This window comes from Puma concolor, chromosome B1, assembly GCF_028749965.1.
Source record: "Puma concolor isolate L17-30 chromosome B1, mPumCon1.1.hap2, whole genome shotgun sequence".
Classification (NCBI taxonomy): domain Eukaryota; kingdom Metazoa; phylum Chordata; class Mammalia; order Carnivora; family Felidae; genus Puma; species Puma concolor.
In genome coordinates, this window is record NC_141670.1 from 173204479 (window position 1) to 173217302 (window position 12824).

Consider the following 12824-nt stretch of genomic DNA (forward strand, 5'->3'; position numbering starts at 1 on the left):
AATTCCAGAGTTAAATTCAGATACAGTTCAATTCAAATCTTCTCAAAAGTTTGTTATGCCACTTTGCTTTTTCAAAACACCTGCATTAGTACCTGTTTGCACGAACCAAAAGAAATCCAAGAGGACTTTTGCTTTTACTTAAAAGGGTAAAAACCGTATTCAGCATTTGTTTTGCAGTGAGATGTTACAGGGGTGGCGTGCACCCCCAGCAGTGAGGGCGGCCCCACCAAGCTCCCTCCCAGGGACTGCGCTCAGCAACTCAGCACCCATTCACCACAGCATTGAGCTGTGTCTGTGAGCCTCTGTGCTTTATCTTGATTTATTTTGTGCATTTGTTAGCAAGATGTGTCCTGGGGGATCAGAAAAGCCTAAGAGACGTTATTTTTTGGGTCTGGGACCCCTCAAAATTTTTTCCATATAAATTAATGGTATTTGCTTCTTTTCTTAGCTTTATTGCCATTTTGGCCTTTGAAAGGTTTCATCTACTTCTGGATAGTGAGGGAAACGTGTAGTTCGTATTAAAGCATCTGCTCCTTCAGGAATAATATTGTTCAAGAGATAAGTTAGCAGCTGCAGCTAAGACTTTGGAAGAAAGAGTTTTTCGTTGTCGAAGAATGGAAGCATTGTGCGGAATACTCTTGATTTTAAAAACACAGGTCGCAAAAGACCTTCAAGAGTTCCTTTGCATAGAGGGAGAAAGCCTAGTCCTGGTGGCCTTGATCTTATCCTAGACCACTTAGCCCTGCCTGGAGCGATTTTTCTGTTACAATGACAAGTTACATTCCCTTTGCTGGGAATGCTGTTCTCTTGTCTCTTCGCAAGTCTGGCCCTTTCTGGTTTAGGGATATATTGCTCCTCCGAGACCTTCCCAGACTGTCCTGTCCAAATAGCCCACCCCGTTCCCAGACATGGTTGATCACATGACCCAATTTGCTTCTTTTATTCATTACCATATTCCCACCTTCTAGAAAAATAGTACTTGACGTTTATTGGAACCCCTCAATACGAAAGAGTGAGTGAATAAGTGGGTGGATGGATGGATAGATGGATGGATGGATGGATGGATGGATGAACATCCATTCACATTTCTTATTTTGTGGAACCAGGTGCCAGATGGAGTTGGATGGGGAAGAATTACTACCTTTTCTGTTTTCTTAGGCCAATGGTTCTTAAAAGCATGGTCCCAAACCAGCACCGTGGAGTCAGCATCACCTGGGAATTGCTGGACATGCAGATTCTTAGGCCCTACCCCAGACCTGCTGAGCCCGAAACTCTGGGGTGATACCCAGTTGTTGCTTCTAGCAGGTTCTCCAGGTGACTCTGATGCTTGAGAACCGCTGCCTCACGTCACCAGTGCAGGACCAGATCTATCTGATGACCCCATGCATCCCCAGCCCTAAAACAATGCCTGGCACAGAGTAGACCGGAAATATTTGTTGAATGAATTACTCCTTCTCCTCTTTCCTGCTGCCCCCCTCACCCCATGCCTTGCACATCAAAGGCACTGGGTACACAAAGGTGGAGGAAGGGAGTGAGTGCCATTCTGAGGAACTGAGGGAAGCTTTTGTGCTCTGCACCGCAGACCTTGCCAAATTTAGAATCTCAGCTCATCCATTCCTCCTTCCTGTGGCCTCTGGAGCAGCAGAGGAAATTTCCAGCTGCTGCTGGATGCGAATTTGTTTTCATTTGACCCTTGGGCTCCTGCAAGTGAGCCCCGGGGAGAGGATGATTAGAGTTGGGCTTACCTCACCTACATCTCCACGGGGAAAGGGTGTGGGGAGCGGGTCCCTGCGAAGAAGAAGCCAAAGTGGAGCCAGGCCCACAGCACAGGCATTGGCGCCTGAGGTGGCTGGAAGGGGCCGCCGGTCTTTGCTGCTCACAGATGGGCTCCTTGTTCCCACGCCAAGTATTGCTCTTGGCCCCAGGAGGCTCTCGGCACAAAGAGGGACTTTCTGGGGGCTCTCAGCCTTGCCATCTTATACCCTGACTTCCAGGCTCTGCTTCCAGAACAAAACCACAAACAACGAAGGGCCACAGAGCCACTTTGAAAGGACACCTGTGGCTTTCAGCTCTTACTGCTGAACTGTCCTGTTAGCTTGTGACAGTGCCTTCAGCGAGATGCAGTGGTGATCTGAAAGCCTCTTAGGCGCAAGATCCTGTACGGAGGGGAAGAGGGAAAATAGGTGGAATCTTAGTCTCTGCAGTGGGCCTGAGGTTGGAATTTGATCCTGAGGCTTCTGATGGGGAGGGGGCCAGCTGGAGTGGTTGTCCGGATTACTGAAAGCAGAATTAGGCCCAAAAAGGAGGATCCTATGTAAAGCCTACACTGGAAGTGTCCTCCAGTTGATGTACCCAGACAAGGGTGGCTCCAGGTGGGCTGAGGGCCAGCCCCTTGGGGCAGATCTTTGTGCTCAACTTATTAGCTGTTTGACCTTGGTCAGGTCAGCTGGCTGGTGTCCTAGCACCAGACTTGCAGCCATTGCCTTCTTTTCGTTTGTTTTCACCACTGTTTACAGCTTCTCCGTTCCCCCAAGCTGTCCATACTGGTTTCTCTCAGGTGGTGGCTGAAAAAGTAACTCCATCCAGACATAGGGACATAGTTTACCCCCTTGGCTTTAAACCAAGCAGCTGTCCCCCCTGAGCCTTAGAAAGGGGATTACAATAGTGTGTTCTTCATAGGGGAGCTGTGGAGACTCCATGAGCTCCTGCAGTAAAGAAGTAAGAAAGGATCTGGGTACTTCAGCCTTCAATGCGTGTTGGGCCCCTTGTAACTTGTTCTCTTAACAGCAGTATTGTTCCTAGCTTTCAGAACCTCATGGCAGCACTAATGTCAGTTGGGTTTAAACCTTGAAAGGCCTGGATTCTTGTCCTGGCATGCTAATAGTCCCTCCCTTGCCCTTGAGCTGGGATCGATGTGAGCATTAAATGTGGTAATGTGAAGATGTGCTTTACTTTATGGGTAGAGAACTTTTTTTTTTTTTTTTTTTTTTTTTTTGGTAATGAAGGGCCTAGACCCACCGTGGGAGAAAAAATTCAGGAATCCTGCAAAACAAGGCAACTTTATTCATTTGGGGGTGGTTCACGTTTGAGAGAAACCTAGGAAAAATTTAGTAAATCTGCTTTAAAGTAGACCACAGGGGACATGAATCTTTGTTTTTAAAATTATGAAATATTTACATTTTTCCTTCCACATTAATTGAGAGACAGACATTTGAAGAAAGAGGAGGTATGGCCGAAGGAGAACCCCGGCCAGCCAGGCCAGAAGCTCAGCAAGGCATGGTGGGTAGAGTCTGGTCTCCTCTGACCTGTCCAGGTCCTCAAAGTCCAGCCCTGCTAAGGGAGTCCGGTGACCTTCTCTCTAGAGAAAGGGTCACCGTAAGATTATCTTCTTTTATCTTTATTCTTTGAACCATGATGATCACATAGCCCCATAAATTCTATAGGGGGAATTTTCCTTTGGACATAGGAAAATATTTTTTTTTTATGGTGGGTTTGGTGAACTTAGTATATTATTATATTGTTGGCTTTGGAGACCTATGATGTATAATAATAGCAATAACAGTGAACATTTATGTGGTAAATATGCCTGTACTATGCCTACCTTTATTCTGAGTGTTTTATACAATGCCCAGTGATGCAGAGTAGACACTGTTTTGATCCCTATTTTACAGATAAGCATCTGAAGCCCAAAGAGATTGAGTAACTTGGCGGAGGGTCATTCAAATAATGAGCAGTTGAGCCAAAATACAAAGGCCCCGTACAGAGATCACACTTGGTTGCATGCCAGGCTGCGTTGTGCCGTATTTAGAGTCTTTGCTGACTCCCCTGATTTCTAGTTTTACTGGAAAATTTAAAAACACTCTTCAGGCTGGGCACCTGGGTGACTCAGTCGGTTAAGCATCTGACTTTGGCTCAGGTCATGATCTCACCGTTTGTGAGTTCAAGCCCTGCATCAGGCTGTGTGCTGACAGTTCAGAGGTTGGAGCCTGCTTCAGATTCTGTGTCTCCGTCTCTCTCTGCCCCTCCCTCACTCTCTCTCTCTCTCTCTCTCTCTCTTTCTCAAAAATAAACATAAACATTAAAAAAATACTCTTCCAGCTTTCTATAGATTTCTCCATTTTAACTCTCCTATAAATCTTTCCTTAAGTCACCCCACTCCCTACCAACAGTTGGTCTGAGTTCCAATCCTGACGTTGGGTAACTGGGATGGAATCCTGTGGTTTGCTTTATGCTGGCCAGTGCTGAATGGATCTTCCTAAGGTTATTGTTCCACAGTGACTCACCCCAAAAGAAAAGAGTTCTCCAGTATGGAGGTCTTTCAGTGTGTTCCCGCTGAAAACTAAGAATACCAAGACTTCAGAACTCTAAGCAGATCTGCCAAAAAGGGGCTCATGACAGACAACTCAGTGTGAGAAAACTGCTGAGAATCAGAAGGGCATTGAAACTATCAGCAACCATTTCCTTTCTGCAACATCAGCTCCTTTGTCTCCAGCAAAGCTACACAAAGTAATTTTCTGAGAATCAGAAGGGGTTGGAACTCTCTCCTCTAATCACCTGGTGTTTATAGATTTTTCCTGTATTGATTTAGTCTGCGTGCCCTCCTTCATGCCACGTGCACTATGGTACTCAACTATTTTAAGCTGCTTTGCAATATTTTGAATAATCTGTTGACAGAAGCAGCTTCTTGGGGTTTAGATGTCTTGGCCCCACTGTACTTTTGCTTTAGCTATGGTGTCAAACTTTATTTTAAGCAAAAACAAACAAACAAACAAACAAACAAAACCCTGATCTCTGTTTTCAAGGAAAATCGTATATGTAAGACCAGTAGTGGAAACTGATAAAAATGGTGCTGGTGTGGTCAGTAGGGCCTGGAGGGGTCTGGGATTCCACCTGCCTACACCACTGTCTTCCTCCCACTTTGATAAAAGTTGAAAACCACTGACCTGTTGAATAAGGTCCAAAGTACTTATTTAAGTGTGTACCTAATTTTACGTAGGAAAACAAAGGAAATTGGGGGCTAACAAGATTAAACAAAAGGAAATGTAATGAGGCCGAGGTGCCTCAGAATATTTCTTCGTGTTCCCTGTGGTACCTATCAATAAAAAAAAAAAAAAAAAAAAAAAGAACCAAAATCTCAACTTAGAGTCTCTTGGCCACCAGCCCAGGACTCTTTCCAATTTGTCATATTATGTTTCCTTTTATCCATAAGAACATTCAGATACACCATCAAGGAAAGTAGACATTGCTATTCTTGGGGGTTGTGAAATTGCTCTGTTTTGTGAAACTGCACAGAACTGATTTCTTCAGAATTCTTCTTTTGCTAAGTTCCAATTCCCACCATTCAAAGACTTCATTCAGTCATTTATTTTTCCCTCCTTCTTAATTCTTCCTTCCTTCGTTCCTTCCATCCATCCACCGTCTATCCATCCAACTCACTGTTATTGAACACCTGCCATTCTAGGTGTTGGGAATATGATGATGAACAAGACAGATATGATGTCTCTTTGCCCTCATTTAAGGGCTTACATCCCTTAAAACCCAGTGTGGGATGATGTGGAAGGGATTCTATACATGTTTCTGGAACTGTTAATAATACTGTCAATGTGCCGACCTCACTTCCTCTATCATAATCACATCATCATCAATTTTTAGCACCAGAAGAAATCTCCTTTTTGTTTTAATTCCAACAAAATCTCAGCAGAGCCTCAGAATATAAACCAAATATAGGCAGGTAGGTCTGTTTGCAGACAGAAGAGCGCTAGGCAGCCCAGAGCCCTTCTGCTGCCTTCAAGGTTCTGGATAGACAGCCAAACCCAAAGGCCACTGATGTTGCTTTCTGTCCTTGGTCCAACATGATCCCATATTCTGAAGGTGGTATCCTGCCTATGTGCTTATGTCCCAACTGTAGAGACAACAAGGATAAATGTGTAAACTCAGACCCTCAGACCTCAAAAACCACAGAAATGGTAACTAGCAGCCTCTTTATGCCCTTTCAAGAGTTTCAAGCCGCAAAGCTTGGTTCTGTAAACCACTAGAATGGGACAAGGTTTTTCTCCCAACTTAATCCAGAGAACTGTGTATTTTATTTTTCCTGTCCCACTTGAAATGCTAAAAACAACCCCTATGCACCACTGAAAAGGAAACAGGACAAAGGAGTGTATACATGTTTGTTTCAAGTTGTTTCTGAAAATTTTAGTTAAGTTGAAATTATGTAATCATGCTTAATTTCCTGTAGGGGGAGGGGGAATGTCCATCATAATTTGAGACAAGTGGCAGTTTTGCCCCTGGCAGATTTAAATGAGAAAAGTGAATGCTGGGATGCCAAACCACCGCATGAATGCGCATCTGTGCCCATAGTCTTAATCAACCTCTTTGTTTGGTTCCTTTTTTTCTTGTTGTTGCTGTAACAGTCAGTGACGCCTGCCCACGTGATGCAATGGCATTTGCACAGAGCAAAGCCCACGTGCTTCTCCTCTGACGAGTGGCCCCATAGGTCTCATCCTTAGAAAAAAAGCGATCCTCAGATTTAAAGCACAAGTTTCTGAAGTTTCACTACCTATATGTGTACATATGTTGATACAGCTACCTGTGATTTCTCCACGGTGGCTCCTTCTTTATGGATTTCCTACTCTGCTTCCTTCTTTCTCCTCTTTTCTTGCCCACTCATTTCATATTCAACTCAAAGAAGGCCAAAATGAGATTTTAAAAAAGCAAATAATTACCCAGTAAACTGATAAAATATTGATACAGGCCAGGGATCGCTGAAATTGCCCAACATGTGTATTTTACTCCCCCTGCTATACACATACTCCCCCTGCTATACACATACATAATATAACACATTATTTTTTTTTTTAATTTGAATGCCTTTGGACTTCGCACATGCTTTCCATTTCGCCACAGTCCCCACCATTCTCTGTCATATTTCACACTCACCCTCCTTCATGACCTGTTTTTATAGTCGGTCTGGTCCCTTCTTGAATTCCAGGGATTTTCTAGTCTGCCTTCCTTAGGAATCTTCTGTGCACAATTTCGAATTGTAGAGTGTTAGAAAAGACACTGCTACTTTGTAGATGTGGACAGTCAAATGGGAGGAGTTGTAAAAGCAAAGCTATAAATACAGTACTCATTTATGGAAAGTGATTAAAGAAAAGAAGAGTTCCACCCATTGCTGAAAATGGTATAAGATGCCAACCAGTAAATCTTCCTGATTGATAAAGGAGTCAGTAGATTTTGCCTGTAACCTTGCGAATTTTGCTTGGGTCGTTGATTTCGGCTAATGGAGCTTTTAAGTTGTTCACAGGAGTCTTGAAGCTGTAAGATGACTTGATGACGGGTCCTTAATGTCTGTGTTCTCAAGTGTCCTTCTTCTTTTCCAGTTCTTCTCTTGTTTCTTTCCATTATCGTCCCCTTTACCATACTCTGTGTCCATAGGATGTCTTTAGTTCTCATTAGTGCTGTGGACGCATCTGCCTGTGGCATTCTCCAAACTCTTAGGGGTGAAATTGGAACACTGTAATTGTTTCGCTTTTAATAAAACCCTCTTATTTTCCATTTCCCAGCAGATATATGGAGTGATCACTCCTTTCAGACCGATCCGGATTTGCCGCCTGGCTGGAAGAGAATCATTGACGTCGCTGGGACCTATTATTGGCACATACCAACAGGGACCACTCAGTGGGAGCGCCCTGTCTCCACCCCCGCAGATCTCCATGGTTCTAGAAAAGGGTCACTTAGTTCTGTAACGCCATCTCCTACCCCAGAGCACGAGGTAAAATGGAGTATCTTTTTAACAGCTTAGTAGAGTGGATGTTACTTGTGATTTCTCTTTAGACTTGTTGCTTCTGCCCCAACAGGTCATCAAGGTAAGGTTTTTGATTATCATGCATGCTGCATTTGAAACCGCAGAAATGCTTCCTCTTAGTGTAAATAGCGTTAATACCATCTTTCAGGGATGTTTTCATTTTTTAGTGGCTTTTGGTTTCTTGAAACAGCATTCTAGGTACAGAAAGTTAAGAGAGGCTGATTAATGAGAAGTGGTTAAGATTCCCTGAGGCTCACTGAGGCAATACTTTACTCCGTAGGTGCCATTGCATGGCGCTGCCCCATAAAATATTTACACACAGAAGGACGTCTCTTGGCCAGACGTGTTATAATTACTGCATATCTTACTAGCCTTGGGTCCTTTTGGTTGCATGGAGGGGATGTCTGCAGGAATAACCCTTGAGAGCCTTCAAATGCTTGATTTCTATTTTTTTTAAAGGATCTGTTTATTAACAGAAGTGATGTTATTTTAGACATAAATAGCAGCATAAATTTCTGCTCTCCATGAGGAAGAAATATGATGTTTAAACAAAGAATTGCGGCTTGAAAAAATTCCACGTGGTATTTATTAACACAAAGATTCTTGCAGCTAACCTTTGTGAATCCTGATAACTGAGTATTCAAGAGAATTGCAGTTGGAAAAGGTCACTATTAAGTAATGGCTTTTTTCAGCAAAGTAGTTGGATCCCTAACACGCAGGCATTTCTGCCTGCCTGACCACAGTCTTCTGTTTTTTCAACAACCCATTTCCCTTTACTTTGAGGACACAGAGGGCATCTAACCTGCATCTCTCACCTGCAAGGCTCCTCTCCATATTTGCAACTATTATCACCCTTCTTGTCATGAAAGTAGACAGTGTCTTGTTTCTTACATCTGTGTTTCTTTATTTCGTCTTCTCTGGGAGGCAGTGAGATCTACATTCCAATCACATGCCTGCTCTTACAGGGCTTCAGCACCTCACTTACCCTGCCTAGGCCCCATATTCTCCATTTTTCTTTCTTTTTTTTTTTTTTTTTTAAGTTTATTTTTTTATTTTGAGAGAGAGAGGGGGAGAGAAAGAATCCCAAGCAGGCTCTGTGCTGTCAGCACAGAGCCCGGTGCAGGGCTTGATGTCATGGACCATGAGATCATGACCTGAGCCAAAACCAAGAGTCGGACAAATGCTTTATGCTTAACGGACTGAGCCAGCCAGGCACCCCTCTCCATCTTTCAAGCGATGGGTTGGGGTGAGCTCTACTCACGGTGATAGCCAAGGGCCTTGGTTTGTTGGAACTTGACACTGATAGGCACATGCTTCAGTATTACCGAACCACATAGGATTTTGTTGCTAATCACTGGATGACTTTATTGAGGCATAATGTTCCTATTCACTGAGCAAATTCCATTCATTTACTCATCTTGTGTTAGGTTTGCTGGGGGATAAAGATGAGCCTCAAAGAGCTTAGCATGAAGTGGAGTCCTTCTCCTGTCTCAGTCTAATTGCGTCTTGGCATTTGTCCCTGGACCATCAAGTGGCCTCCCAGAAGCGGAGCCAGCCAGGACACAGCCTCTGCTCACTAAGAGTAGACATCCTCTCTCTTTCTTTCCTGTACCTCTTTTCTCTTTGCATCTTTGTTAGAATCTCTTTCTCCATTCCAGGTCTTCATTCCCCTATAACAACCCTTTAACCATCTTCACCACATGGGGGTGCCCTATGGCGGGGGGGGGGGGGGGGGAGAGGGGAGTGTCAGGGTGGGAAAGAATCAGCTGATCCCAGTATCCACACATTACAAACAGGGAGGCTGAAGCGCAGAGAGGTCCGTGACTGGTGGCGCCATTGGATCTAGAACTCAGAGATCCTGAATGCTCCTGAATCCTAGGCCATGGTTGTTCTCGCTCAACCTCCTTGGCTTTAGGATCTCAGCCTACTGCGCTTTCTCATTGTCCCAGAGGTTAGATTGGCCTCACTTTGACATGTCCCTTTTGTCCAGTGAACCTCTTGTCCTTCCTCCGTGCAAGAGATGAAGCTCGTGAAGCCTGCCTCCTGAGACCAAGATGTGGGTGTGGTAAAGTCAAAGGAGGACATCCCAAGTTTCTGTGACTTGAATTTTTTATTTCTTCAACTAATATGGCAGAATTTTGTTTCCACGTTTTCTACAGAAAATCTTGGGAAACATGCATCACAGATAGGCAGCGAACCCTCGGGAAGATTACCAGGTAGCAGAGTCCACCTCTAATCCCTGGGCCTCCTTCTGATGCCCACATATGCCTGTTCTTCCTCTGTCTACACCTGCTTCCCATTCCCATCCTAGCTATTGCTCAGGGCCCCTTCCCAGGCTCAGATTGTGTCCCATGGCTCCTGCTTCCTGCTTCCTCTCCTAGAGTTTAATGTTTCCCTAATGTATCCACAGCACTCAGCCTCCCTGCTGCTATTCATGATTTATTGTGGTTTTCAATGTATTTTCATAAGTGTCATTTCATTTGTTCCCCTCAAGATGGAGAAGACCGCTAATATATTCCTTATTTAAGAAAAGAGTTGGGGTGCCTGGGTGTCTCGGTCGGTTAAGCATCTGACTTTGGCTCAGGTCATGATCTCACAGTTCGTGGGATTGAGCCCTGTGTCCCTGTGTCAGGTTCTGTGCTGACAGCTCAGAGCCTGGAGCCTGCTTTGGATTCAGTGTCTCCCCCTCTCCCTACCCCTCCCCTGCTCATGCTCTGTCTCTTTCTGTCTCTCTCTCTCAAAAATAAATAAACGTTAAAAAATTAAAAAAAAAAGAAGAAGAAGAAGAAAAGAGTTAACTGAGGGCACCTAGGTGGCTCAGTTGGTCAAACCTCTGACTCTCAATTTCGGCTCAGGTCATGATCTCACAGTTCTGGAGTTCGAGCTCCACGTCGGAATCAGGCTCTGTACCGACAGTATGGAGCCTGCTTGTGATTCTCTTTCTCCCTCTCTGTCTGCCTCTCTCTCTATCTCTGTCTCTCACTTTCTCTCTCTCGCTCTCTCAAAATTAAATAAATAAATAAATAAATAAATAAATAAATAAATAAATAAATAAAAGAGTTAATCGAAGTTCAGTGAGCTCAGTAGCCATGCAGCTGGGGTAGGATGGGCATGTGCCTAGCTCTCTGACTTTAGATATTATGCTCTGCCCCCAGTAGTGTGTCAATTTCCACCTTGCTGTTGGTCTCATTCCTCTCTTCTGCTGTTAACCATGCCATTGTGTCGACCCTTATCCCTCCAAGGCAGTTTGTTAACAGATGTGTCATTTTAAGTTTGAGGGAGAGCCACGCCCCTCCAGCTCTTTAATAGATCAGTGGAATAGATTTTCTTCAGATCAGCCTTTCAGTTGTTGACTTCATACACATTTCCCTCCTGTGCGTAAGGCCGTTAAGCAAAAGAACTGAGCACATTTAAAAGGCAGTAAATTAAAATCACAGAAGCAAAGGTATGAACAGGTAGAGAGAGGAGGAGGGGGAGTTGGGGACAAACCCAGCCTGCCATATACCCGGGACGTGCAGGCGCTGACACGGATGTTAAACCAGAGGCACTAAGGGTAATGGAGTGTTCATGGTGCCGAGCTCATGGCTTATCTCACGACTCCTCCTCATAAAACCCTCTGCAGCTGGTACTGTAGTTGTCACTGACTTTTTACATTTGACAACACTAAGCGAGGTGAAGCTTGCCCGAGGCCACACACCGAACGGGGGTGGAGCCAGGTTCAAATGAAGATCCGCTGACCCCCAACCTACCCCAGGCTTCACTGTACCGTTTACAGGAGACTTGGCAAATCTCAAATCTCAGCCCAAGGGAGGGCCACGTCACGAGCAGAGCCTGCTAGAAAATGACTTCTCTTGATAACATTGTCTCAGGTGCTAATGACAGTGGAAGAGAAATGATTATTTCTCTGACACCGTTTCTTTGATTCCTAAATAGAATCTATTTCAACTAATTTGGAACCACAAGAGAAAGCAAAATGTTAAGGATGAGAAGAAACTTGTAATATGTCGTGTTAGAAATGCATATTTTATTCAGCTTTTCCACGAGCTCGTTTAAAAAAAAAACAAAAACAAAAAAAACTCCAAGTTGGTGCCAAATCTGTTGACTCTGCTTCACAAAAGTTTAGGACTGAAGGCTTCCTTACAGTTTGCAAATTTTACATTTCACATTCCAAAGTTCACCAGGGAAGTGTCAAGCACAGTAGATAATATTTCCTCTGCACATGCCAGCAGTATTTTCTGAAGTTTGTAAACGGCTCAGGAAGCATTTGCTATTGAAATTTGGCCCACAGTAGTCTCCCTTCAGTCCACTGATTTGTTCCAAATTCCTTGGATGTTGAATTTTAGAAGAGGGAGCCACACAAAATATTTGTATGAATAACTGTTGGCCTGTAGGCAAGTCTCGCCTTTCAGTGTTTTCAACTGAAGGTGTTTCCTGGTTTCTTAAACAGGATGGAGGAGAAAGTGGGTCTGAAGCAAGGGAAGGTGGAATTGTTTCTCAGAACTGTGATCTTTTCTTGATCACAATTCGCTCTGTTCTTGCTGCATCGCTCGTGGTTTGTCAGGGCTCTGAGCAGCTCACCCCCTGGGAGGGGAAAATCCGCATATTACATTAGAACTGTGGAATTTCTTATACACTTAGAAATAAGATGAAAACACAAAGGAGCTATTCTGGCATCTTTTTACTGAACTTCTTGACCCGATCAAGTAATCGTGACTGGCAAGAATCCTCAAGAAGGGCCTCGTCAATGCTTTTTTTTTTTTGTTTTTAATGTCTTATTTATTTTTAAGAGAGAGTTGGGGAGAGGCAGAGAGAGAGGGAGACGCAGAATCCAAAGCGGCTGCGAGCTGTCCAGCACAAACCCCGATGCAGAGCTCGAACTCATGAACCATGAGATCATGACCTGAGTTGAAGTTGGACACCTAACCGACTGAGCTAACCAGGCACTCCCATGGCAGTATTTCTGAGCCTGTGAGCCTGTGGGTCAAGGATTGTGGCCAAGGTGACCTCTGAGGCTTGTAGG

General features: G+C 44.2%; 1 protein-coding gene across 10 annotated transcripts in view; it reads left to right on the top strand.

Moving 5' to 3' along the window:
• Nucleotides 1–12824, top strand: part of APBB2 (amyloid beta precursor protein binding family B member 2) — a 384721-nt gene that overhangs the window by 250752 nt on the left and 121145 nt on the right. For 7 of the 10 annotated variants that reach the window (XM_086705182.1, XM_086705185.1, XM_086705179.1 and 4 more), the window contains one exon: nt 7563–7771. In XM_086705182.1, coding sequence (XP_086561308.1) covers nt 7563–7771 — 209 coding nt within the window. The remainder of the gene's footprint in view (nt 1–7562; nt 7772–12824) is intronic. The other 3 variants (XM_086705187.1, XM_086705186.1, XM_086705181.1) reach the window with 1 other exon arrangement.